Source organism: Xiphophorus couchianus, chromosome 2, assembly GCF_001444195.1.
Source record: "Xiphophorus couchianus chromosome 2, X_couchianus-1.0, whole genome shotgun sequence".
NCBI lineage: Eukaryota > Metazoa > Chordata > Actinopteri > Cyprinodontiformes > Poeciliidae > Xiphophorus > Xiphophorus couchianus.
The window spans coordinates 8,881,562-8,903,528 of record NC_040229.1 but is presented as its reverse complement, the minus strand read 5'-3'; the positions used below and the strand labels follow the sequence as shown (position 1 = coordinate 8,903,528).

Here is a 21,967-nt window from a genome sequence, read left to right as displayed (position 1 = left end):
CAATTTATCATAGCTGAATCACAGCTAAACGAATTGACTTTAATACTGTTAAATTGAATGAAGAATTTGGAAATTAATTTGAGAATTATGGTTTAAACATACAAAACAGGTGCACGAGTATTTTTTCATATATGAACACATATTTTTTTCATTATGTACACTACTTACTTATTGTGTATGTGATTTTTAACATTACATTTTAATGAATTTTATCAATTGTTTTACATTTTCAGTATCATTGTTCAATTGATGCAATTATTATTTTTTAACTTTTATCTTTAAAAACCTTTTCGTTCTGAGGCTGTGAGGTCACACGATTATGTACAGTAGGTGGCGGGACAGGAACCCGAACCACCTGATTGGCTAAGCGTTTGGCTAAACTCTGATTGGCTAAGGCTGCATGTGACTATAAACTAACCAATCAGCAGCACTCTTGCTGAGCAGCACGTTTTCATAAGCCAACCTGTGTTTGTTTCTGCTGGAGCTGAGCTACAGTATCTGCTTGCTGCTCACCGCGATCGACCAAAAGGTGAAAGTAAGTTGAGTTCTGCTTTATTTTATAAAATTCTCTAGCATTGTTGTCTTAAATTACTTTAACGTTAGGTAAAACGTATATTGTGTTGAACAAATGTTAAGGCAAATGTAGGACTGCAGGTTAGAAAATGAACTACTCTGGATCTGAATAAGCTTTAAATAAGCCCTGTACCACGAAGTGTTTTCGCATTGCTGCATTATTTGATTTTCCTTTGGGATCAATAAAGTTAAACTATATAGTTTAAATGTATAGTTTAAACTATAGGCCTAGTCCACACGGAGCTAGGTGTGGACTAGGCCTATAGTTTAAATGTATAGTTTACTATATATATAAACTATACATTTACTATATGTAAATGTATAGTTTACATACAGTAAACTATACATTTAGTTTAAATGCATAGTTTAAACTATACATTTAAACTATCCCTGCATCTGCATCAGGTTCAGGGAACTGCATCCCTGAACCTGATGCAGTTCAGTGAAACCTAAACTGCATCAAGATGGATTAAAATAGGAAAGAATAGAAAAGATGCACCACGAAATAGAATCTGACTGATCAGTTTATTTTCACATTAGTAGAAATGGAAACAATACTTTTACACATAAATGAGGGTTGAGTAGAATAATTCATATTAAATGTATAAACATTATCATATTCAACACGTGTTAAAAAGTTCAACTTTCCAATCGCTGGACAAATGAGACCCCACCAGGTTTTTGATGAAAATGTAGAACTTTATGCATGTTTTAAAGTGTAAACCATTTATGGATGAAATCTGGAGTCCATGTTCTCACTTCCCTGCCACCACAGCCAGTTGGTCCCTGATCCGTCCCAGTCCGTCCAGTATAGTGTCCAGTGACTCCCTGCTCAGCTCCACTGTAACCGTGGAAACCGGCTCCCCGCCTTCTGACGGACACGGATCCTCCATCTGAAAAGGTTTTGCATATCAAGATTAATTTTCATGTATTGTGTCATCAGGAAGGTCACGACCTCTCCAGAGGTCAGGTTCTCACCTTCAGCTGGACCAGGCAGGTCGGCACCGCCATCCGACTGACCGAGTCAGAACCGGTCACCAGGTCCACTCTCCAGTCCAGTTCCTTCAGCTGAGGGAGGGAGACTGAAAACAAGGGCAGCATTTAGTAGTAACTAGTTACATTTACTTGAGGAACTACTTGGAAAAAATGGACTTTTATGAGTATTTTTGCTACGCTGTTTGTTTTACTTTTATTTGAGTGATTTTATTATGAAGTGTCTACTTTTACTTGAGTAAAGTTTCTGGATTTTCTACCCTCTGAATGAAAAACAAGCATGTTTTAACCAAAAATTCACCAGACACACACCAGCAGTTTTTTAAAATAACTTTTATATTGACAGAAACTGATTTGAAAAATACTGAGTGATTTCCATAAATTATTTTGGTCTGTCTGACGATGTAATTTTTTTATATTAAATGATTGTTTTGATCAGTTATTCAATACTTAAGTGGACATTTTACCAAATACTTTTTTACTCTTGAGTAATTTCTTGGACAGTTACTTTTTACTTTAGTGAAAATATGTTTAAGTAGTGCTACTTTTAAGTGAGTACAGTTTTTGGATACTCTACCCACTTCTGAACACAAGCAGTCATTTACCGAACCTTAAATTAGAGGTAACACTGCTGCTTCTAATGAAAGGTTAAATAAACAAGTGGCAGAACATTTCCTGAAGTGTTTGTCCTCACAAAGACGGAAAAGAAAAGCCTGGTGTTTACTCACCCTGATGGTTGAGAGCTTCTGTCCTCCACGTCGGACTGAAAAAACAAACTTGTTGTCAACCAAAAATTTAATTCCTGATCAGTCAAAGATAACTGAGATGTCTGAGACACTAACTGCATTTCCATTAACCTTGGAATTGTGCAATTTGACATTTCAAAAATAAATTTGCTCAAAGGAAACACGCCAAAAAACTCACATTTTTCGATGTTAGTTTTTGCAGTAGGATGACATTTTTTAGGGTCGTATCAAAATTAGTGCATTTCACAACCTTGTTTGCTTTTATCCCACACTTTCTCATTGTGCCAAATCTTTACAACACCTTTATAACATTCTGAAAATTTAGTTACATTTTCTGTTGCTTTAACAAAAAACAAGAAATAACAAAACAACGAAAATGTTTTTGTACTGTGACAGAATCATTTTTACTGCTTTTTTTGTATCTGAACTAACTCAAATCAGTTTTAATTAATAATATTAAAAATGGCATTTTGACCTAATTTAAAAATTGGATTTCTTTAAATTCAAGTTAAACCTGAATTTAAAGTAATCTACAAAGACCTTGTAAATCAGCATACATTAATTAAGTAACACAAAGTCCAAAATATGAATACTGAGTGATTTAGCAAATGCAAACACGTCAAATTAATATAAATCAATGTGAAAACCACTATATTTACTTAAAATGATTGTCAGAGTTTTGTGTTTTAGAAAAATAGGATATGGAAATGGAAAGAAAGTATAAAAATAATCAAATGACATTTTTTCTCATCCTTATCAGACCTGGAAAATAATCAAATCAGTTTGTTTACTTCTTAAAGTTTCAGTAAGTCTGACCTGTTCTCCAGCAGGATCTTAGTGATTAGGTTCTTCAGATTGGAGTGGAAAGACTCTGGGAATACTGCGAGGATCTGATCCGGAGACGTCAGGTTGTAGAAGAGGACGTGGTGAGACAGAGTGTGGAGGGACTGGACCAGCTAAACGACAGATGGATGGCGCAGATTCAATTTAAAAATCCAAATTAAATTATGTTTACATTTTTCTATTGTTGTGGATTCTATCTTTTTCTCTATCTCTTTTAGCCGACGTTTTAATCTGCTGACATGCACACGCCACAGATTACACAACCATGCTTTTGTATGACTGTCGCCAGGCAAACATAAACAAACTGAAATTGATTAGACAACCCTTGGAGGGTACAGATTGCAGAAAAGAATAAAAAGCTAAACATGCGGTACAGTCTTTGCTTCACTTGGTGTCCTCCATAAGGTGAGCTAAGTGTGGCCCAGCGATGCGACGGTGAATGTAACTCTGTATCTGTTCTGTTTGTATGACATGTATGGCTTGTAACATTTTATCACTTTTCGGCATTAAAGACTGCTTTTATATAGAACCAAATCTCATTATTTCTCAAGGTAATTTACACTTAGGGGTTCTGGTCGGGTCCTGAAACTGGTTAATGGACCTGGTGGAGCACAAAGACAAAAATGAATGAGTGGAGAAATCTGGACACTGATTGTTAAAAAATCTCTGCTAGTTTAATAAAAGTCACTTCAAGTCAAAATTAGCTTGATAATTTCCATTCGGACAACAAGTGTTAAAGAGATGTTCCCCTTTAATATTGGTGAAAAGCCGTCATTTTGAAAATCGTTTGACTCCAAGTACAAAGTATTTTCATTTTTCCATTTTTTTTTGTGCCTAACTCATTTGGCTGTTTTCCTTGTCTAAAGTGAATAATGAAATTTTTTTTAAAGATGATTTCAGCTATAGACACTTCATAATTCATTTTAACTATTGTTGTTTACATTGTTTTATTTATTTTGGATATTTTACATGATTTTAATTTCCAGTGTTAAATGTTCTTCACCACTGATCTTCCAGAGGGTGTACTTGCCTTTAATATTATTATGCTAATTGAAAATGGTCTAAAAATTAGATTATCAATAAACACGATAATTTCTGGGACAATTTCTTCTCCAGTAAAATTTGTTATGGAGGCAGGCCTATTAGTATGCAAACTACGATATAAGAGATGGTGGATGTGAATCTAAAAATCTCAAGCAAAAATAACTAATTAAGTTCAATTATAACATATTAACAATTAATTAAAACATTAAAAGCAACCATCCTTATTAATGTATAGAGCAGTTTAATGCACTATTAATGCTATTAATGCTACTGCTAACTTCAATTCTCACAGTGCAGCTGAGTAAACTGCGTGTGTGTGTGTGTGTGTGCGTGGGGGCGTGTGTGTGTGTGCGGGCGTGTGCGTGTTACCTGAGCTGCTTGTGCTGCAGGGATGCTGAAGGTGGCTGCAGTGTTTTCTGTCAGCCTCCGGTTCGGGGTTCTGTGGCTCTGAACACAGACATCTCTCACTGCGTCTTTAGATGGAGCCTGAAACACACACACAAAAGAAAATAATCAGAAAATATACATGGCCTTCAAAGGACTCTTTCACTAAAACCACAATTCAGAAATCCAGGAGGTGAGATAAAACTAGCCTTGATATAAGGTGATCAGTTGGTTGTGGTTTTACCTGTTCCTGAAAGACCAAACCAGTATCAGGGGGTGCAGCTACAAAACTTAAAAACATCATATACATACCGTCATTTGCTCAAATGAAAAAATTTGAAATTAAAAAATGAACAGAAGTAGTAAATATTAAAACAACAGCGAATTTATTCATGTTACTCTGTTTTTGTTCCACATCTTATCAATATTTATAAAGAACTAACATGACAATAGGTCAAGGTTCAACATAAGAACAATTTTCAGTACCTAGTAAAGATTATACAATGTAAAAATGAACATGTACTAATGACTAAGATCCTTAAATAATTTTACTTATATTTAACTTCCTGCTTGAGTTGCCATGCTTTTATGTTGAAGGGACAACTTCCTGTTAACTGTTAGCGCAAATGGAGCTTACCGGAAATCTAAAGACAAGGTAACTTGTTAAAGAGCTTAAAATGCATCTTGTTAAAAACCAGCTTCTTGATAGAGGCACAAGGTATGTTTATAACGTAAATAAGAATATGTTTTAAATATGATCGATCTGACTGAACAAATGAAGCTCTAACGTTTCAGCTAGCTTCTTCAACAGGCTAGCTGAAGAGGATAAATTGCCATGGTAACGTATGAGCTACTGCGTTTATGAAACCGAGTCGAGGCTTAATTCAACCGGAAAATCCAGGGTTAATCCGCTATCCTGGTTTTGTGAAATAACCCTCCTCATAAAAACAAGTCTTGTTTTCAATACAAAAAACCGCAGATAAAGTGCTTAGAGCAGATTAAAGTAAGCAGATAACCGATATTCCTATTTTAACCACGTTTTCTAAAATACTCAGAAGACAATTACACGTTTTCCATCAAGTCTCAGTTAAAAACAATGAAAAACAACGTTCATTACCTTTAGAAGGAGCTGCAAGTTGGTGAAATCTTCACTGTTTAGCGCAGCAGCCATGTTGACAAGAGAAGAGTCATGTGACGCAACGCTGGCTGGCGCTATGACTGATGGGAAATGAAGTTTTAACCAAGATGTAGGTCAACTAAGAATCAGGAAAACATCTCGTTTAGCAGAAAAAGAAAAGTAATTAAATAAAATATTTAAAAAAACAAATCAATAAAACTATGAACCACAACTGGTGTGGATGCAAATGTCCATGTGTTACATCCCACATTTTACAGTTTATTTTATAATTATACTAATAATTTCAACAAAAATTATACATTAACTTACCAAAAATAATTTTGGTCAAAACAACAGACAATAATAATAATAATAAAAAAAATACAAATTAAACCTAAAAATAAAACAAAATTAAAACGTCTATTAAAATAACTAATATTAAGCATATTAGGCAGAAAAAAGATTAAGCTTGACAATATTTCAATAAAATGGAATTCAAACTTTATTGACAGACCTCTGATAAACAAATTAAAAACAACACAACATAAATACCATAATAAAAAATAATAACATAATTAAGAATATAAAAGTAATTCTATGTTATTATAAGAAGTATAATATTACTATGTAATATCTAATTCAGTACAGTTTTTTGCTGATTTTAATAACTTTATTTGGACTGAAAGACAAAAAAAAAAACAGAAGAGAGGAAAAAGTTGTAAAATATTATGTTTTATTATATTATTTTGAATTCTACTATGTCATAGGTTATTTTATATAATTTCCATATATTATATGATGTTATCTCATTTTTCATGCACAAGGACAGGAAATTGAAAATCAAACTAATCACACCTACTGTGCTTTATAAAATACATAAATTATGTAGTTGTTTTAAGCTGATTTATGAAATAATTTAAGTTTAATAGAAGATCAGCAAGATAAATTATTGGAAAGATTGGCTAACTTTAAATGAAAAGCAAATAAACAGATTTGACACAGAAAAAATAATAAATATGAAACATCTGGCAAACTTCAAACTACAGCATACAAAATGAAATTAAATAGACTATTACAAGCTGCAGAACTTTTTCTGTCCACTTCTTCGTGGTAGGAAGTGTTAAACGGAGTTGTTTCCGGTCCAAATTTCCGGTCCTGACCTCGTTGTGGTTGCGGAGGTGTGGGCAGGTCCCTGCAGAAACTCCCTGCGGGGGGATAAAGCATCGTAGACGGGCTGAAGGCTGTCCGGACCCCGGCGGTAGCAGCAGCAGGTCCGCCGCTTGGAGCCGTCAAGATGTCCGTCTCCGGAATGAAGAAGCAGTTCCACAAAGCCAGTCAGGTAAGAGCCGAACCGAGATTCAAGATGTAGGCCGTCGTGTTTCGAGGCTCCACTGCGACACAGGGCCTGGTACCGATCCACCTGGAAAGCTTCTCCCCAGGAAAGATGCAGAATGAGGGTCCGCCTTGTTTATGTTTATTAAGGTTTTTATTCCCGGTACATCAGAGTATGATGCAGGCTGCACTTTGCACTTTGTTAGGGTTGTAATTATAGGTTAAACATTAATGATCAGAAAGAGATTATGCGTTTATCCGCTCCAAAAGGTGGAGGGAAAGATTATTTTAAGCTCTGATTTTGATTTAACAAGGCCATGCAAACTTTTCCTCTGAACTTTGTCACTAAAATATCACAATCTGACTACAAGTAAAAAAAATTCTCCTGAGCTTCAATGTCACAGTGGCTCTTGTAAGTTGCAGATTTACTCCTGAAATAAATAAGATATTAAAAACTTAAAAGTTTTCCAAATTTTAACAAAAAATGTGAACAAAAGTCTGAGATAAACACTTTAATGGGCGCTCTGTTTATACTTCTTCCTCTTCTTTTCTTAATTTATCCTTCAATCCTTCAAATATTATCATTTTTTATTCAAATGAAAAAAACAAGAGTCATGCTTGTTTCTGGTGACAAAGTTGCCTTTTGTCACCAATTCTGTCCATAACCTTTGTGGACAAATTTTCTTGATGCAGCTGAGGTGTTGAGTGTTGCGGTGCAGCGATTTATCGGCCAGCCGATTTATTGGCGCAGCTTTTCTTAATTTTGGAAGATTGGTGATACTTCCATGTGAAGTTGATCTTTTCTACCTCTAAAAATCAGCCACTCTCCTCTTCTGCTCTGCAATGGGAGAGGTTTGACTGACAGACAGGTCATGTCTGCACGTTTGCAGTTAACAACAGTCACCCCCACTGTTACCAACTCAGTGACTTTCTTGCTATATTTAACAACATTTCAGACAAAAAAATTGGTATTGGCCAAAATTGGAATTGACCAGTCAGCCTTTTTAAAGATCGTTAATCGGCGCTCGACAAGAAAACTGCAATCGGTGTAGCACTAGTTGAAGGAATGTGGTTCTGTTGGCTTCATCAGACTGTCATTTCCAGTTTATCTGGATCAGTTCAAAGCTGAGTGATCAAACGCTTTACAATGCAGTAGTTCAGACAGTTTGTATCAAGCTAGAGCAGTTATCAATCTAAATTTGAGAAGATTTTCCATCTTTCAGAGACTGAAAGTTTCAGGAATTTAGTTTTTGATTGATTTCTGAAAACTGACTAGTTTTCTGGAGCTCTGATGTGTTTTAACCTGATTTCTGTTGGCAGCTTTTGAACGAGCGCCTGATGGGAGCTGAGGGAACCAAACTGGATGAAGATTTCCTGAAGATGGAGAAGGTGAATGTTTGAGTTTGTCTTTATTGAGCAAAGTGTAATAAAATAATACTAAAAAAAAATATATACAAAGAAAATAAATTTAGCACAAAAGCAAACAAAAGAACAGCAGTAAAGTATATTTACATGGTCATGTTACACGAACCATTAGCCCTGAAAGTCTTCACTGTAAAAACACACGTCTTACCAATCTTATTCTTTGTGTAGCTTCTAGTGTAAATATCTTAGTATACATGAAATAATACAAAACTAGCTTTCAAGTAACTTTTCAGCAAGATATAGGAGATCTTATTTTACGCCAGTAATTTCTTAATATTGATTAAGAAGTACTGGGTCAACTAGCAGGGCTGCACAGTGGCGCAGTTGGTAGAGCTGTTGCCTTCAGCAAGAAGGTCCTGGGTTCGATTCCTGGCCCGGGGTCTTTCTGCGTTTTCTCCCTGTGCATGCGTGGGTTCTCTCTGGGTACTCTGGCTTCCTCCCACAATCCAAAAACATAACTTTTAGGTTAATTGGTCTCTCTAAATTCTCCTTGGGTGTGAGTGTGTGTGTGCATGGTTGGTTGTTCTGTCTGTTTCTGTGTTGCCCTGTGACAGACTGGCGACCTGTCCAAGGTGAGCCCGCCTCTCGCCCAGAACGTTAGCTGGAGAGGCACCAGCACCCCTCCTGACCATCCATGTACAGAAAATTGAAACTGGCAGATTTTTTTTACGCAAGACATTTTTTCCATTTTATAGGTGAATAAATCTGCCAATGGAACTAGTACCTTTTAAAAAAATCAATATTAAGGACTAATTGATCTAAAACAAGCTCATATCTTAATATCTCATATCTCCTAAAAAGTTAGTTTTAAGTTAGTTTTTTTCTTATTTCAAGTTTACCAAGATATTTGCAATGGAAACTAGACCAAAAATGCGTGGTGTAATTTTGTGTTTTTGCAGTGTACCTCAGAGATTGAAGATAAAAACCCGATTGAACTTCTTCCCTCTGTGTGTTTTTCATCAGACTGTCGCAGTGATGAATGTTCTTCTGGGTGAGCTGATGTCCAGAACCACAGAGCTACTCCAGCCAAACCCAGGTACCAGATGATTTAACACACAAAGTCACAGTCCAACCAACATCTGAACCAAAACAAAACCTGTAACACATTTTTACATAATTACATGAATAATGAAGATGCACCAATATGAAAAATCTTACCCAATATCAGTATTTTCCTACACTGTCCAAACACATCATCAATAAATACCAATGTTGATGCATAAATGTTGTGCATCCCTAATTAAAAAGACAAAGTTCTGCTTATTACAGATTCTGACAGAAATTAGCTTTAAAAAAGTTAATATTTGGAAGGTTGTGAGGTGCAGACATGAGGAATAGATTTCATAATTTCAATATGAAAGCCAAGCTGAATAATGATTTCGCTCCAAGTCTCTATGCATGAAAAGCAAAAAATCTCCAAATTAGCACCAAAAATGTGTGAGAAAAAAGTTTATTATTGAAGGATCAGAAGAAATTTGGATGTTTCTCCATAGATCAGAATATTACTAATTATACTTTAGATTTGAAGGAATATGGAGGAATTTAATGGAGAAATGTAACTACATGGCATGACATTTACAAAGCCACAAACACAAATATAATTCTTGGGAAAATATTCCTATTTGAAATAAGCTTCTTCAGGATGTTACTAATTTAAAAAAGTGTGATTTATATCGCTAAAATGCACAATAAAGCCCACCCTTATCCTCAGTGGCAAAACTTCTTTTTCTTGAAAGTTTTGCGTTCAGAAATGAAATTGATGAGACAAATTAAAATGATTAAAATGTTTTTGTGTCTCAGCCTACAGAGCTAAACTGAGCATGCTCAGCACAGTGTCCAGGATCCGAGGACAGGCGCGGACGGTGGGATACCCGCAGACGGAGGGAATGCTGGGGAAGTGCATGTTGTTCTACGGCCAGGAGCTCGGACCGGCTTCTGAATTTGGTACACACAAATTAAAATAAATTTAAACAAATTAATGAGCACATGTGGATAGAGTACCTAAAAATTGTACTCAAGTAAGGGTAGCACTACTTCAACATATATGAAGTAGTGGTTAAGTAAAAGTAAAAGGTAACCATCCAAGAAATTACTCAAGTAAGAATAAAAAAGTATTTGGTAAAAAGTCTACTCAAGTGCTAAGAAATTGATCACATTATCAATCATTTAATATTTAAAAATTACATCATCAGATGGACCAAAACATAAAGTTCAGTGGAAATTTTGGTATTTTAAGGACCAAGATGACAGTTTCTCTGGCCTAATTTATTTTATTTTTTTTATTACTTATATAAATAAATGTTTCCAAATCAGTTTCTTTCAATACAAAATCTGAAAATGAAACTTTTACAAAAACTGCAGGTGTGTGTCTGTGTCTGATTAATTTTTGGTTAAAACATGTTTTTTTTTATTCAGTAGGTAAAAAGTTAGAAATTTTACTCAAGTAAGAGTAGAGATACTTCATAATAAAATTACTGAAGTAAAGGTAAAAAGTACAGCTTAGTAGAAATATTCCTAAAAGTAAATATTTTCAAAAAAGGTTACACAGGTTAATGTAACTAGTTAGTACCAGACTCTGTTAATGAGGCACCTGCAGATTTGTTGTGTGTGAACTCTGCTAGTCCTGACTCTCCTGCTGTTTTTCTGCGGTTGTCCTCTTCCTCGCCTCCTGATCAGGCGGCGCTCTGACGGATGTGGGCGGAGCTCTGCAGAAGGTCGGCCAGGCCAAAGACGTTCTGGACGTTGGCATCAAGCGGACGTTCATTGACCCTCTGCAGGGGCTGCAGCAGTCAGAAATGAAGCAGATCAAGGTGAGCCGCCATTAAATCCCACCTTGAATCTTTTTTCGAACTGAATTATATGAACTCATTTGTTATTGGTGCTAGAATCTAGACCAGCAGGAGGTCTGAAGCTTGTTTGATTGGTTCCTCAGTACCAGCTAAAGAAGGTGAACGGCCAACGGCTCGATTTTGACTATAAGAAGAGACGAAGAGGAAAAGTGTCAACAGAAAGTGTTCAGCTGGCGTGGGATAAGTTTATGACGTCCAAAGAGTTGGCAGAGAGGAGCATGTTCGTCCTGCTGGACAGAGATGTGAGTTGGAAACCAGATGTTTATTCTTTTACTATTTCTGTTTAATTTTGCTCAACCTGTACTGTAGGAAACCGTAAGACAAGTCTAAAGAAAGTTTGGGACTAATTACCAGAAAAAAAAATCTTCATGACCTGGTTTCCGGAAAGACAAACCAGGTCTTTTCTGCACTTTAAATCCCCCAAAATGTCCAGCCATTTTGATTCTTCTCTAATTTTCAAAATAAAATTAAAAAAAGGTTTTATCGAGTATGAATTTGAAACGCTTCAATCCTTCACAAAGATTTATTTTCACCAATTTATTATTTTTTTTCTCCGAAGAGTTTTTGCGGCACTACTGGCTCGTATTTTTTGCGACAGTAGGTAGACAGGAAAAAGGGCGAGGAGAGAACATGCGGCAAAGGTCGCCGGGACTGGGAGTCGAACCCACGACGTCCGCGTCGAGGACTAAGGCCTCCAAACCCTGCGCCACCACAGCACGCCCCATTTTCACCAATTGTAACCACAATATAAGCTCTTAAAGTCTTAGTCAATTCAATTTAGAAAAAAACGATCATGCATAAGGATTCAGTCAGTTACAATAATATAAATAATAATAATAACAATAATAGTAATAATGGGTTTTATTTATAATGCCATTTATATCTTTAGATCTCAAAGGGCAACAAAATAAAATTAATTTAAATAAATAAAATAATCATTAGTTGCATTTCTTCACATGTGCTCCAATTATTGAAAACATTGAGAATGTCCCAAATGTCCACATCAAACTAGGAAAGAAAATCAGTTTGTCTGTCTGATTAGCAGAGACGACTCAAAGGAGAAAATCCTTAGAAATGATGAGTTGGACTTGAGTCATGCATGGAGTCAGGAAGCGGTGCTACCGATCCGCTCTGGTGTTTCTCCTGCAGGTGGATCTGATCCGCCCGCTGGCTGCTCTGATCGCCTCTCTGCTCGATTTCCACCGCAACGCCCAGCGCATGTTGCTGGACCTGCAAAGCGACCTGCAGGCCAGGTGAGTTTGGCTTCACGTAGGAATGCACCGATCCACATTTTTCACTTACAATACCGATATCTGAGGTTTGATATCAGCTGATACTGATGTGATTGAGAAAAACAGTGACTTCAAACATTTCTTTTTTTTTAAAACAGACATAAATGTACTGAATAACAACAGACTTAAAAACACAAATAACTTCACAAGTTTGGTCAAATGTGTAAAAACAAATCAACTTTAATTTGTTCAGTCAGAGCAATTGGGAGTAAACCAGCCAATGTAAAATAAATAATAAAAGAAACTGAAACAGACAAAAACAACAAGTTGACTACTTTGGTCAAACATGTAAAAATAAACTGCTACAAACTTTCTTTCAAATGGTTCAGAAAGTGTAATTACAAATTTTAAATATAGTGTAAGAGAAATCATGAAGCATGATCTGCCCTTATGGATTGGATACATCGTCACCAGTGCCAATCTAGAATTGTTTTCATTTTCGTTTCCGATACAGATATTGATATTGGATCGATGCGTTTCTATCGTAGTGAGACAAAACCAAATGTTTATTGATATCCTCTTCCACGTTTAATTATCAGAACCATCAGAATTAAAGTGTTAAATCTGTCTCCACATAACCTTTGACCTCTCCCTTACATCAGGTTGACTGCTGCCAGTAACAAACCAGCGCTCCACTTCAGATCCGAGAAGATTCGTGTCGGAGCCGACCCCAGCAGTACTGTCGGGTTTTACCACCAGCTGTCAGCTGCGGCTCCTCGGTCCTCAGGTCTGTTCCAGATACTTCCTCCATGTTGAACCTTTTTAAAGGTGTTTAGAGGTCAACTTTCTCAACCTGAACAAAAACAAAGCATCAATTACTCAGGTTCTGGAACAACATCATCTCACAGATGCTCTGGTCTCCCTAAACTGGTTTCCAGTCAGTTGGACAATAAATCAATAACAGTATGTATTACAGTAGACATGTGATTAATATCAACAGACAATAATCAATCATTTCACTGAGCTGTTTGATCCAGAATGGCACAAAATTCTGGGGGAATTACAAAGCACTCTTTGGTTACCTAGCAACTCACTCATTCTTTGGTTACCTAGCAACTCACTCGTTCTTTGGTTACCTAGCAACAACCTGTTGAGTAACTGGCGCAGCAGCAGTTAAATGTTTTGCCACAAATAAAAAAACAATGGTGTGAAGTGAATAACAACTGAAGGTCGCAGTTTTATAGGACTTAGGTGAGCTATAAAATCATTCTATGTGCTTGGAAAACGCATAATACTGGCCTTCAAGGCTGATCTGCAAATGTCTTGTAAAACTTACTTTTGTTTTCATCTAATCTGGTCTCAGGAGAAGAGAGCTCAGCGATAACATCCAGCCCAGACAGCTTCATCTCCAACTTTGGTGAGAAAACATCTTATGGCTGTTTTAGCAGAGACCAGTTACCCCAGTGAGATTCCAGCGTCTTCCACTCGTCTTTTTTTTGTCTAAGAAGTTTCAGAGTTTTCAACCAGCATCAGTGATCAAAACATCTGAGGTTTAACTGCATTTTCCTCTCTTTTGTCCCTCTGATTTCCTCTCAGCTGACTGTAAGCTGCTCCTGAATCAGCCGTGTTGCCGGGCGATTTTCTCCTTCACGTCAAAACGCGACGACGAGCTGGACTTCAGCGAGGGAGAGGTCATCATCCTCACCGGCCAGGTTGACGGCGACTGGTACGAGGGAACGCTCGGGGAGCGATCCGGGCTTCTACCCGTCAGCTACGTGGAGGTGCTGGTGCCTCTGCCGTTACCGTGACAACGTCTCATCGAACTCTGGAGCTGGATGTCGGGTTCGACTTCTGATAATATGCAAGTTCTGACACTTCTGTTTGCACTTTTCTATAAGTGAATCAGTTATAAAGAGAAACAGGGTCGACGGGTGCCTTCAGGAGAATCCTTCTCACTGCGTTTTTTTTAAAATTTTTTTATAAATCTTAGTTTATGAAAACACAAAGAAAAAAAAACTTCACACAGTCTGTTGAGTTCCTACTGAACCTGACTTAATGCTCAGCTTTTGGTCTTTAGAGGTACAAATTCTACAAGTACCAAGGTTTTATCTCTTACACTAAAAACACTCTTCTTCTTACCAAATATTGTTTGATCTAGTTTCTAGTGCAAATGTCCTAGTACACTTGAAATAAGATAACCCACAAGTAACTTTTTACCAAGATATAGGAGCTTATTTTAAATAAATGTTGATGAAAGAGTACTAGTTCCACTGGCAGATTATTCAACTTATAACAAGTTTTTAATTGAAAAAAATGCCAGTGGAACAAGTTCTTTTTCATCTATATTAAGGAATTACTGACTTAAAAGAAGCTCTTGTATCTTGCTGAAAAGTTACTTGCAAGTGTACTAAGATTTTCGAGCTACAAACTTGACAAAAAAATACTTGGTAAGTATAGTTTGGCCTTCAGTGGGTCAAAAAGTGGCTCAAACTAAAAAAAACGATCAAAAAAGTGAGCAAAAATTTAGAAACTATGTGTGAAACACTTAGTTCACCACAGGATCCATCAGCTGGTAGAGCCACATCCAGGAGGAAAAGCTTTCAGCAGGATTTTCTTTTACTTTTCTGTACTTCTTTGAAGGTCTCATCACAGCATTTCAATCAAGTTGAGGTCTGGGCTTTGAGTAGGCCAGACATACACATTGATGCTGTCTTAGATTTGCTGCTGTGTTTGAAGTCATTTCCATGTTAATGACCAAACTTCAGTTGTTGGACAGATGGCTTCACACACCTTTGTATACGGAGGAGTTAATGGTTGCCTTGGTAACTGCAAGGTGGCCAAATCCTGGTCCTTATGGTGAATTTGGTGGGTTTTCCACTTCTTAAAAGATGGGCAGCTTTTTGTTTTGATCAATCTTTCTCCATGTAGAATGATTGACTTTAATCTGTAAATAATCTGTAGATGACCTTGTAACCCTTTCATGGGCAGCAGCAGTTGTTTCTCTAAAATCACGCTGATGTCTTTCTGTCTTGGTACTGTATTAAAACGCACCCATGTGGTTCATAGCAAAGAAACTGCCAACACTCTTTCTTTTAGTACTTACACTGATGGTTACTGATAAATCAGTACATCTGATGGCTTTATTTTTCCTTCTGAAAACTCAAAGCAGCAAGAGTGGGGCTCTTTGAAGGAGAGCTCAGGGAAATCCTGATAGAATTAGACCAACAGTAAAGCCTAAATGGAGGAAGCAGTTGGACAAAACCAACTAAAGAATGGTTTGTAAGGTAAATAAATCAACGTTTGCTCTTAGGAAGTCGAATCACTGAAAAATCCCAATGAGCCCTGCAAACATAACTCTTATTGGTCCATTTTGTCTTATTTGCTCATGTATTTTATCAAAAAATCAAACAAATAATGTTTAATGAGTTCTGTTTTTCTTGTATTTTTTCTCAGTTTTATACTTAGACTCCATTGCTGTCACATTATCTAGATGAATTGCTATGCTTTTTTTGTTTAATTTGTGTTATAAAGGTAAAAGCACACATTACAAGAACAATGCATGAGGTTTAAAAACGGTTGACTTCTGCAGAGGCTAAAATCAGGGAAATATGTGGTTTGGTTTATTGTAAAGGAAACTAAATCTCAGATCTGTTCAGTTATTTTATTTTCATTTAAACACTGAATAAGGTACAAATGATCACTTAGAGCCAGAAACTGTAAATCATGCAATAATCCTGAGTATAGTCGCTGAAATGTTGGACTTTCCCTTTAATAGAAAGCTACTGAATGTATGTTAGCTAATATAATAAGCAGTATTGTTGTGTACATGTTTTGTAGATTTATTTTACACTAAATAAATGAGATCACATGACTATCGGATTATTGTGGTGCATTTTTATTCATATGTTTTTTTGTACTTTGAAAGAGTTCCTCATAAATCTAAACAGTAAACTGTTAGAAATTGATAAGGAAAATAGGACAGTGGTTGTAGCCAAACTACAATCATTATTACCATTTAAGCAGAAAAATAAGGTACTTTCTGGATAAAAATTGACATACAGTTTGCCACTTGTACAGGAACATCAAGGTATATGTGCACTGGAATCATTGTAATACTATAGCATTCCCTGATACTAACAAACCTGCCTAATTATTCTATAAATACCAAACAAGTAAGTGAAAGCCCCTCAAATCATCTAATTTACATTCTGGCTTTGCAGTATTAAGGGTTTTTGTGCTGTCCTCGCCCTGAGATTTCCAGTTTTCAGCAGCTAGACAGCCAGACAACGACGCTCCAATAACCAAATTTGTTTATTTTCTACTTGTTTATTGAAGAGTGGCCTCTGACCGTTTTGCATATTTCATGGGAGAAGGGATCAAACTGAAGGACGGCCTAACTGATAAAAATGGTTATTTTTTATGTCAAGTCCTGTAAGAATTCTAGATATTAGAATACCTGATCATGATTTGTTTGAAAATAATATTTTATTTCCTACAATAGGGAATTTTCTTCTTTATACTAAAAGTACCACTGATTGAAATTAAATCACTCTGAAGTGTGATTTAATATTTTTAAGCGTTATATCGCTTTTGTTTTTGTAGTTTCAGCTTTTAGCCACAGGGTGTCACTGCAGTTAAACCTCCGTCGGTTTTAAACTTCCACCGGAAGTCTTCTCGGTCTCTTCTACCAGGCCGATCCAATATGGTGGGTGATAATTTCACGTCTTTCTGTTTTATCCACGTCAATCCTTCCGTTTTATCTCTTTATTCATCCTGATAGTCATATTGATAAACGCCGGAATGCTGAAGCTTGCGATTCACCGCATTATTGACACTAGATTATATAATTTAAGCAGATTATTGTCAGTTAAACCTTATCCGACGTTAGTCTGAATGAGCCTCGGGTTCAGACGTAGACGAGGCCGCAGGTATCAGGTTCTTACTTTTGTGTTCAACACCGGCTCGTAATGTGGTTAAATCAAAGTTGCGGGAATGTTTCGGTCTGCCGCGGAGACAGCGGGCTCGGTACCCCGGACAGAGTAGCCGGAGGGCGGATCAGACCTGGAGCTGTACTGCGGAGGAAGTCTCCTGGTTTCACGTGAAAAAGTATAAAACGTGCCGTGTTTAAACGTCCTATATCTTGTCAGGTTAGATAAAAGGTACTGCACTGGTATTAAAGCTGTCAGAAATTTATTTGAAGATTTGATGGTATTTTACTTCAAACTGAGCTTTTTTTATGGTTTTCCTGATGCAACCTTACAGATTACAGCAAGATGATACGGTTTACATGCAGCTAATTTTTTGAAAATTCCAGAGTTTATGAAGTTTAAAAGGCGGAATAACATGCTGTCATTTAAAAAAAATCTAGAAACAAACTGGATTAGAAACTCGGAAGCATTATTTCGGATTGATAGAAGTATCAGGAAGAGATGCTCCCATCATGCTTTGTGCCAACAGTTTAACCTGTAGGGGGCAGTATTACTATCTATAGTCTGCAGGTAGAAATGTTCTGAGGTCAACTGATTCTGAGAATACTACATGATGTGCTGGTTCTGTTACTCTTTAGTGACCTGAACGTGCATTTAATTAAAAATGTGAAGGAATAACGCAGGAGTATTTTCCAACACGTATTCCTAATCACCGAATCTGAAATCTTTGCACCTGCAGGGACGAGTCAGGACCAAGACGGTGAAAAAGGCCGCCCGGGTCATCATCGAGAAATACTACACCCGGCTGGGAAACGACTTCCACACCAACAAGAGGGTGTGTGAGGAAATCGCCATCATCCCGAGCAAGAAGCTCCGCAACAAGATTGCCGGGTGAGTCAGCGGATCGTAGCATGACGGTCAGATCGCAGCGCGGCGGCGGACAGGAGGAGCTAAAAACCAGAGTGTGTTTGCTCCTGCAGGTATGTGACACATCTGATGAAGAGGATCCAACGCGGTCCTGTCAGAGGAATCTCCATCAAGCTGCAGGAGGAGGAGAGAGAGAGGAGGGACAACTACGTTCCAGAGGTCAGTGAATGCATCGTTAGAAATGTCGCTGGTAATTCGGGCGTTTTGTTTTTGTTGGAGCTGTTTTGGATTTTTTTTTCACTGATGGAAGTCTACATTTGAAATGTCTGGACTTGGCTTTGACCTGCTGATTTTACAACTTTTTTAAAAATCTTGTAGACTGTTTGCTTTCAGTATCTTCCATTAGTTAATATGGCAGAAAAAGTCTAAATGTATGGAAAGACATCAAGAGTTTCCAGACTGAAATCTCTGTCCTGTTGTCTAAGTTAGTTTTCTAAAATTATTTTCATAACAAAATGGAGAAGAACAAGGCCATGGTTTTATTTCATATTGAAGAAAAAACATTGTGAACTTTGCTTCGTTTTTAAAATTGGTTTGGAAAAGTGTGAAATTTGATTTCTGTGTATTCCAGTTCTGGATAATTAGGGGGGAATTTGCGTCCTTTCTTTCCTTCCTTGTCTCCTTTCTTTCTTGTTCCCTCATGGCTCGTCTTTACGTCGTTCTGTCATTTATTTCCTTCCCTTCCTTCTTCCTTGTCCTTTTACTTCCTTCCTTGTGTCCTCCTTTCCTTTACTCTGTTTTCTCCTTCTGTCTTGCCTCCATGCCTTTTGTCCTTTGTCCCCTCCCTTCTTTTTGAAAGTCATTCCGTCTTTCATGTTCTTACTTTCCCTCCTTTAGCATCTACTACTTTACTTCCTTTCTCTATTCTTTCTTTCCTTCAATCTTATGTTTTTCTTTTCCGCATCCCTGTTTTAGATGTCTTGTCATTTTTGTAGAAATATTTTCCACAAGTCAATGGAGAAAACGTCAGTGTTTTATTTTATTAATAAACGTAAAGGACTGAGAATTGTAAAAGTCTGGACTATTTTGCATGAAAAATCTCAACTTGCAGATCATTTGTAGTTTTTAGTTCAGAGTTTGGCCCAAACACATTTTCTCTAAAACACAAAAAAGACTGTATTTACATCCTGTCATTAAAACTTTTCACTCTTTGTGAAATAAAACTTTGTATCAACATAATCAGTGGAGCTGTTTCCTGAAGTTCTGTTTAATATCGGCCTGATTCAATGTAAATCCATTCCTTTATATTTATCCTGCTGGTTTCTGTCTGGTATTTCTGCTCCTGCTGACAAGGGGCTCCTGTATCGAAAGTGATCATGGCGTGTTTGTTGCCAGGTCATTGATACTACAGGTACATAAACCTGGGAGCATTTCCCGTGTTTGAAGGACTTCCTGTTCCTCTTGAACCCTGGCGCTTCCAGACAACATTTTAACTATCAACGTTAAAAACTGCTGAGAAATACGGCATTTTTACTTTTTGAAGATTTTAAATAATGAAACTAATGATTATTTAATCATCACAGTTAATCAGATTAAAAAAAAAATATTCTGCATATTTTTTTAACTACGTAACTTTTATGTATATATCCTAGAAATGCATTAAAATATGCAAATAAATTCCTATTTTAAATGAAGAAAAGAAACATTTTCACAGCATTACTTCAGTAAATACTTTATTTGTAACAAAGGATGCATCTGCAGTTAAAAAATACTTCTAACATCTCAGACCTTTCTGCTTGAATTAATATCAGTACTGTAGAGATGATCTGTTATTTATCGATTAATTAAATGAACCAAGTAATAATTGGATAGCAAAAGGTGCTTAATAGATTTTTTTATATATATGTACATTTTTACAGAATTGCGAAAATAAAACTTCAGCTTGAAAGCTCTGGATAGAACACATTTACAGAAAATTATTATTTTTTTTCTTTTTAAATGCAAATTGTTTACATTTTTGTACAGTTTTGGCTTAATTTATGCTCTGAATATTTAGTTTTTCGTCAATTGTTGAATTGTAAAATCCAGTTAATGATTTATCAATTAATAAATTAGTTGATGATTATTTAAATAATTAGTTAATCGCGATTAATCGTTTCAGCCCTGTGTGAAGCGTTTCACTGTTTATCGCCGGTTTTAAGGCTTCAGATCCTGCAGATCTGCGTTGTGACCATCTGCTTTCCGTTTACCTGTGCAGGTGTCTGCTCTGGACCAGGAGCTCATCGAGGTTGACCCCGACACCAAGGAGATGCTGAAGCTGCTGGTAAGTTTCCACGCTCGTCTTTTCCTGGATCTCTGTTGGTTCTGGACCGGATGAGTTAAAAGGACATAAAATTAAAAAAAAACTCCCAGAAGATTAAAGGTGCCTCTGTAAGAAGTTGGCGTTTGGCGGCGCTGAGGGATCGTCGGGTCGTTTCTGCGCTCATTAGCGACATCACAGACGGAAAGTTGAGGGTTTGGATCAGACATCAGTACCTCGGGGAACATTCTGTGACGTCCGCTTGGAGATAACGACCCCGGATGTTTTATTACTGGTTATCTAATGGCTGTTGCCGTGGTTATAGAGAGAACAGATTTTCTCTTGTTTTTGACTGGGAAAAACCTACTGGATCCAGTTAGCTCCCAGTTAGACGCATTCAGAAAGGCTGAAGTTGTGAGATTAAGGAAGAGAAACTTAAATAATCCTCAACTATAAAATAAATAAAGCATTATGTCGCTCAGAGCACAAAGCATAGAATTAGACTGAATATATCCGCCCTTATGGATTGAACTCATGATCAATATCCAATCTAGAATTTTTGTCCAATATCGAACTGGTACAGATATTAATATAGGTTTGTTGCATCTCTTGAGAAAATGTGTTTGTCTCTTCTGATTTCAGCTGCAAATGTGGTTCAATAATGATCTAAAATGAGATTAGGAGCAGATTACGTCTAGTGAATTTGTGTTTGTTTTGTCCGCCTGTATCGAAAGGTGGTGGCAGCGTCTTCGTAGCTGCTGTCATTTATTACTACAGGCAGATCAAACAGAGAGCTTTCCCGTGTTTGAAGGATCGCTCGTTCCTGTCAGACCCTGACGCTCTCTGACAAATCCTGTCCCAGGAAAACCGCTCACCTGTCCATTTCTCACACCTGTCCACGTCTTCTCTCTGTCTTCCTGCAGGACTTCGGCAGTCTGTCCAACCTGCAGGTCACCCAGCCACCTGTCGGCATGAACTTCAAGCAGCCTCGAGGGGTCTAGACGTCTGTAAACTTTATTCCTAATAAAATCCGTTTGGGACAAAAAAAGCCTTGGCTGTGCAGGACTGCTGATTTCTGATGTGTTAAATTATGTCTCACTGGAATAAATTTAGATGGAGTTCGAATCCTGTCACTTCTAAGATCTTTGAATTGACGTCTTCAGCTATATTCAGTACGTTTTATTAAAACTTTTAACCAAACTTGTTTGTTTTTAATGTAGCCAGTAAGGCTGGACGATAAATTGATTTTATTGATTGTACTTTTATCTTTTGAAGATTAAATCTTGTTTTTTCACGCCCAGAACCGCCATCTTGTTTCACAAGCGTTTATTACAA

General features: G+C 36.9%; 3 protein-coding genes, 1 long non-coding RNA gene and 2 other non-coding genes across 9 annotated transcripts; 5 read left to right on the top strand and 1 right to left on the bottom strand.

Moving 5' to 3' along the window:
• Positions 1-672: 672 nt before the first annotated feature.
• Positions 673-1,185, top strand: LOC114150970 (uncharacterized). Its single transcript, XR_003596862.1, has 2 exons — positions 673-781; positions 840-1,185. It is a non-coding gene; the product is annotated as an uncharacterized LOC114150970 (long non-coding RNA).
• On the bottom strand, positions 1,080-5,825 carry commd9 (COMM domain containing 9). Its single transcript, XM_028027790.1, has 6 exons — positions 5,701-5,825; positions 4,569-4,685; positions 3,129-3,268; positions 2,295-2,329; positions 1,552-1,655; positions 1,080-1,466 (listed from the first exon to the last, which is right to left on the bottom strand). Exons 1-6 carry the CDS (start codon positions 5,752-5,754, stop codon positions 1,329-1,331), a joined length of 588 nt encoding a protein of 195 aa, XP_027883591.1. The 5' UTR covers positions 5,755-5,825; the 3' UTR covers positions 1,080-1,328.
• sh3gl3b (SH3-domain GRB2-like 3b) lies at positions 5,175-18,330 on the top strand. 4 transcript variants are annotated; one of them, XM_028027735.1, is made up of 12 exons: positions 5,175-5,301; positions 6,815-7,039; positions 8,353-8,421; positions 9,421-9,493; positions 10,258-10,401; positions 11,134-11,267; positions 11,390-11,548; positions 12,456-12,559; positions 13,201-13,325; positions 13,902-13,955; positions 14,135-14,399; positions 18,206-18,330. In XM_028027735.1, exons 2-11 carry the CDS (start codon positions 6,995-6,997, stop codon positions 14,344-14,346), a joined length of 1,119 nt encoding a protein of 372 aa, XP_027883536.1. In that variant the 5' UTR covers positions 5,175-5,301; positions 6,815-6,994; the 3' UTR covers positions 14,347-14,399; positions 18,206-18,330. The 4 variants fall into 4 exon arrangements, with proteins under 4 accessions (XP_027883536.1, XP_027883554.1, XP_027883546.1 ...); XM_028027753.1 differs by having other exon boundaries at positions 5,183-5,301; positions 6,879-7,039; XM_028027745.1 differs by lacking the exon at positions 5,175-5,301 and having other exon boundaries at positions 6,505-7,039.
• On the top strand, positions 17,136-21,682 carry zgc:114188 (40S ribosomal protein S17-like). Its single transcript, XM_028027803.1, has 5 exons — positions 17,136-17,243; positions 18,206-18,357; positions 18,447-18,552; positions 20,591-20,656; positions 21,556-21,682. Exons 1-5 carry the CDS (start codon positions 17,241-17,243, stop codon positions 21,631-21,633), a joined length of 405 nt encoding a protein of 134 aa, XP_027883604.1. The 5' UTR covers positions 17,136-17,240; the 3' UTR covers positions 21,634-21,682.
• On the top strand, positions 19,691-19,817 carry LOC114137746 (small nucleolar RNA SNORA71). Its single transcript, XR_003594086.1, has one exon. It is a non-coding gene; the product is annotated as a small nucleolar RNA SNORA71 (small nucleolar RNA).
• LOC114137760 (small nucleolar RNA SNORA71) lies at positions 21,353-21,481 on the top strand. The gene has a single exon (XR_003594096.1). It is a non-coding gene; the product is annotated as a small nucleolar RNA SNORA71 (small nucleolar RNA).
• Positions 21,683-21,967: the final 285 nt, after the last annotated feature.

Excerpts from the sequence above, each read along its gene's own strand:
- commd9 (XM_028027790.1), bottom strand. The coding sequence starts at position 5,754 with ATGGCTGCTGCGCTAAACAGTGAAGATTTCACCAACTTGCAGCTCCTT. Across the intron at positions 2,330-3,128 it reads AAGATCCTGCTGGAGAACAG|TCCGACGTGGAGGACAGAAG; the intron begins GTCAGACTTACT and ends TTGTTTTTTCAG. Across the intron at positions 1,467-1,551 it reads CCTGCCTGGTCCAGCTGAAG|ATGGAGGATCCGTGTCCGTC; the intron begins GTGAGAACCTGA and ends AAACCTTTTCAG.
- sh3gl3b (XM_028027735.1), top strand. The coding sequence starts at position 6,995 with ATGTCCGTCTCCGGAATGAAGAAGCAGTTCCACAAAGCCAGTCAG. Across the intron at positions 8,422-9,420 it reads ATTTCCTGAAGATGGAGAAG|ACTGTCGCAGTGATGAATGT; the intron begins GTGAATGTTTGA and ends GTTTTTCATCAG. Across the intron at positions 13,956-14,134 it reads CAGCTTCATCTCCAACTTTG|CTGACTGTAAGCTGCTCCTG; the intron begins GTGAGAAAACAT and ends ATTTCCTCTCAG.
- zgc:114188 (XM_028027803.1), top strand. Across the intron at positions 18,553-20,590 it reads GGGACAACTACGTTCCAGAG|GTGTCTGCTCTGGACCAGGA; the intron begins GTCAGTGAATGC and ends TTACCTGTGCAG. Across the intron at positions 20,657-21,555 it reads AGGAGATGCTGAAGCTGCTG|GACTTCGGCAGTCTGTCCAA; the intron begins GTAAGTTTCCAC and ends GTCTTCCTGCAG.